The sequence below is a fragment of the Polypterus senegalus genome, chromosome 11 (assembly GCF_016835505.1).
Source record: "Polypterus senegalus isolate Bchr_013 chromosome 11, ASM1683550v1, whole genome shotgun sequence".
NCBI lineage: Eukaryota > Metazoa > Chordata > Cladistia > Polypteriformes > Polypteridae > Polypterus > Polypterus senegalus.
This window is the reverse complement of record NC_053164.1, coordinates 69970683-69974845: the sequence shown is the minus strand read 5'-3', so window position 1 is coordinate 69974845 and position 4163 is coordinate 69970683. Positions and strand designations below refer to the sequence as shown.

Genomic DNA, 4163 nt, shown 5'->3' with positions numbered 1-4163 from the left:
GTATTATAAGAATTGATTAAAATAAATTTTGTTTATTGTAATTGAATTCACTTGAACAGTAATTATTTACTAACCATATTACCTGCCGAAGGCAAGTAATTAAATAAATGTAAAAATATTTGGTGTTTCTTGACCCACGTGTACCTTCAGCACCTTTCTGTGGTATCCTCGTCTGTATGAACCTCTCGTCTCAAGCGTGTTCCTGTAAAGCCTACTTCTCAGACTCGGTCATTTCGAGGTGCCTTTCTCAACTACTTCCTGTCTTTGAAATCGACTCTCAGCGTGCCTCCTACGCCTTTACTCCTCGTTGTGTGTCTTGGACTACTGAGTGTTTGCTAGCAGTCTAAGCACAACTTGTGTGACAGAAAAAAACAGATAAAGGCGAGAACCTCAGAATAACCAAAAGAAAAAACTGAAAAACTAAAGAAAAGGAGACTGCCAGCCTCTGGCTGAACATAGCTGGTGATTTTGAAGGCAACGGCTCTAACTACAATAACTAGAATATATTTTGAACACAGAAGTGAAAACACAAGTGTCATGAATCGATGTTTTATTTCATGTAGAGTTAATTATTTACAACTTTGAACATGGGAAGTTGATAATTTTGACAATGAATGATTTTTATTGTAATTTTCATCACATTATTGCAATAATATATTGTTTAACATTTTCCAGCAGACTTTTATAGCGACTTACAAACACAAATTAAAAAGAAAATGAAAAAGACCAAGAGAATCAAAAGTCAAAGAAGGAGCAAAAGGTTACACTTGAGAGACAAAAAGATTTTTAATCAAAGCATGAATGGGATTAAAAAATACTTGCAGTCAAAAACGATATCCGGGATATTGAAAACCAGGGGAAGACTAAATAAGTATGACTTAAATAAAGCAAAACAATGTTTATATGTCAAAGAAGGGAAATCCAGAAACATCGAAGGTGACCTTTGCATTGTCGCAAAACTGATTTCACAAACAGCTGCACTCCAATGAATTCTGGGCAAAATCTCCATGGAGACGGCATGAGCAGAAATCTAACATAGTGACGCAAACACAGAAAAGGAAAAGTTGTTGTGATATAAATGTGATTAAATAATAAAACTTTTCAGATCACATTCTAGACAAAACTGAAAATCCCAAATTCAAATTCTTTCAGTCTCAGGATCTTACACTCCTAATCTAGATTGATAGGAACTTCATAGGAATTTACACCAAAAATACATTAATGATGGCAATCAAAACATGTTGCCATTTCATGATTCTGCTTCTGTGTTGTTTATGGTGGTGGTGCACGCTGCCAGTGATACGTGCATGTTGTGTGATACTCTGTCTTCATGACATGTGACATTATGGCACCTCACGATTTAAGATGGTGACCCTAGGAAGAATGTCCTAGTTTGTAAGAATTGTTTTTTCGAATTATAACGCAGTCAAGAATAAACATTTGAGTTATTGTGAGGAGCTCTGCTATTGCTTTCTTTTGACTTTAACTTCTTCTTTGGGCTTTGATGGCCATTGTTTTGATCGTTCTCAGTATGCTGACCTCCTGCCATTTACTGTCCTGCAAATCACCTTATAAAGAGAGGTCCTGAGTTTCATATGTCATTGCTGCGGACAGAGAAGTAAACCTTTGATAAAACATCTGATCTAAATAGATGTCTCTGGCAAAAGACCAAACACAACACTGCCAATGTTGCTAAAAACTGAAGCTTTATTTAAAAGGTCCTCTCAGTCTTAAACACTTATTTGCCATTTCATTAAGAGTTTAGATAAATGCTTGAGTGGTATAAATGGCTTTCATGAGTGAATGTAAATTCTGTTTTGTGGAAAACACAGCTGGAAATCCTTGAATGTTTTAAAAGCAAAGCTGTTAAATATATCTTGCATTGGCAGTTCTCAGAAGAGCGTCAAGTGTCCTACAGAGTCAGTCTGTCGTGGATGATCTGTCCTCCCATCTTACAGCCATCTGAGAGGATAGAATCAATCTTTGCCATGCTAGTTCTCTGTAAGGAATCACACAAAGAGTATCAGCATATTGTAAATATCCCAATGAATTTGGCGGGCAGTCCTGCTTTCTGTGCGTGTTGTACAGGCCAGCAATATGCAGAAAAAAGCTTTAGAGCTGTCTAGTTGACTTATGGCTGAATACAATCAACTCTGAATCCACAAAAGTCTATTCATTTCATGTAGATGTTCTTAAATTGTTTTAATTTCAAATATGAAGCTGATTCCTCCTAAAAAAATTAGTGATGTTAATGTTAAAAAGTTCACTCACCTGTATAGCAGACAAATGGAGCTCGTTCTGCACAGGCCTGCCTGACCCACTTCTTCTGATTCGGATCCAGGCTGGTACAGAAACAAGTGTCTTGAATGCCCTCTGACGTGTGATTTACCCAGTTTTGGTAAGTGATTGGGTCATCATTCATCCAGAACCAGTGTCCAAAGATCATGGAGCTCCTCATTCCAATCCACACTTTCTCCTGTATGTTGGCTTCATTGAGGTGCTTCAGCAAATGCCACTCTTCTCTTCCACTTCGGATGGTGGCCAGGCCATTGTAATAGGAATTGCAGTGCTGAAGAGCCGAGAGCCAAGTCATTGCGTTGTTCACAGCATGGAACTTCCTTTTTACTGCAAGAAAAAAACAGAATGACGCTAAAGGTGGTGGACACTACAGTGACCTGCTTACTTCTCCAAAGCTTGTGACAGACAACCTTCTGTTTTGTCTTAAATCTGCAGGGTGTGTCTGATGTGGTGTATTACAAAGTATAAATGACATCAAAGCTAAGATTTTAGCCACATTCACCTCTTTTAAAAACAAAGTTGCAGTAAAATCTCTCATCAAAATGCATTTCTTTAGCCTGTGTGTTTGTTTTTCTTTTCCCATTTCAAACAGAAGGCAGGAGCCAACCCAGCGCAGTGTGCCAGTTAAGTGCCAGGGTCATCCATTCATAATGGGCAAAGTTTGAATCATTAATTAACAAATATGTCCATCAAAGCAATTCGGAAATGGGGGTCAAGGAGGGAACTCCACACAGACAGTGGCCAAGCTAGAATTTGAACTCAGGAGCTGTGAGGAAGAAGAGCCTACCACTGTACCACTATTACTTTGTAACACTTAAAAAAAGTTGACTTAGGTTTATCAGATAGAATTTCTGTATCTAGATCTTACATTGCTCTAAAATAATTAGTTGCCCTATCTACTATTTGACTTTTTTTTGTACATTGTTTTAAACAATCCTACAACCTTCTGAAGAGAGAGTTGTACAACTAATCACAGAGTGATGGACAAACGTGACCATTTGTTTAATCAGCAGACACAAGTCAAATGGCAGTAGCAGATCTAACAGCCAGAAAAATGTGCAAATCGTAACACAGACTCAGAATTCCCTGAGTCAGCAATCATAAAATTTAACATGGCAGCCACTTTTTTATCTACTTTAACAGTCAAGTTTAACACTGTAAATTACATCAATCCACACACTGCTGCCATATATTTAAAAATAAAATAAGACTGGCAGGCCTGTGCACATGAAGAGAATGTGAAATGCTGAGAAGTGACAATCATGTTACAGGATTATAAAGTGCAGATCTGGTAGTCAGTACGGTACTGATGAGCCTCATTTCTGCCAGTCTACCTCCAGACACGAGTCTGTGCTCAGCTGTAACTTACCTGCATAGCAGATGAATAGCTTAGTGTATTGACAACCACAGTCATTCCAGGTGCCATTGTGGTTTACTTCTTTTCTGTGGTAGTACATGCAGCCACAGGCTATATGTTTATTGTTTGGTTCCCCTTTATTTCAGTTTCGATAGGTAGATGTTTCACCGTTGCTCCATGTTCCATTTGTCATATTTATATCTTTTAGCCCAATCCAGATTTCTGGATCCAGATTTTCTATTTTAAGATTGTTCAGAATTTCTTTAAGTTCTTTCTCGTATGCAATAGTCACCAAGTAAGTGAAGTTACTCCGGCAGTAAGCCTGTGCCTTTGTCCAGCTCGTCATTTCATTTACATAATAATAGTTAAAATCCTGGGATCCGTGCATTGGCAGTACAAACAATCTGAATCCTGCAGCAGAAAATGTTAGAAAGAAAAAGCAAAAAGGAAACTTTCAGCTATCAAACTGTGGCTGAGCACTAAACCCTACTGACCCCTACTCTCTTTT

At 38.0% G+C, this 4163-nt stretch overlaps 1 protein-coding gene across 1 annotated transcript; it reads right to left on the bottom strand.

Annotated features, from left to right (window-relative positions):
- Positions 1 to 1753: 1753 nt before the first annotated feature.
- Positions 1754 to 3730, bottom strand: LOC120539780 (snaclec salmorin subunit A-like). Its single transcript, XM_039770163.1, has 3 exons — positions 3668 to 3730; positions 2272 to 2625; positions 1754 to 1999 (listed from the first exon to the last, which is right to left on the bottom strand). Exons 2-3 carry the CDS (start codon positions 2591 to 2593, stop codon positions 1992 to 1994), a joined length of 330 nt encoding a protein of 109 aa, XP_039626097.1. The 5' UTR covers positions 2594 to 2625; positions 3668 to 3730; the 3' UTR covers positions 1754 to 1991.
- Positions 3731 to 4163: the final 433 nt, after the last annotated feature.

Coding starts and splice junctions, on each gene's coding strand:
- LOC120539780 (XM_039770163.1), bottom strand. CDS start 2,593: ATGACTTGGCTCTCGGCTCTTCAGCACTGCAATTCCTATTACAATGGC.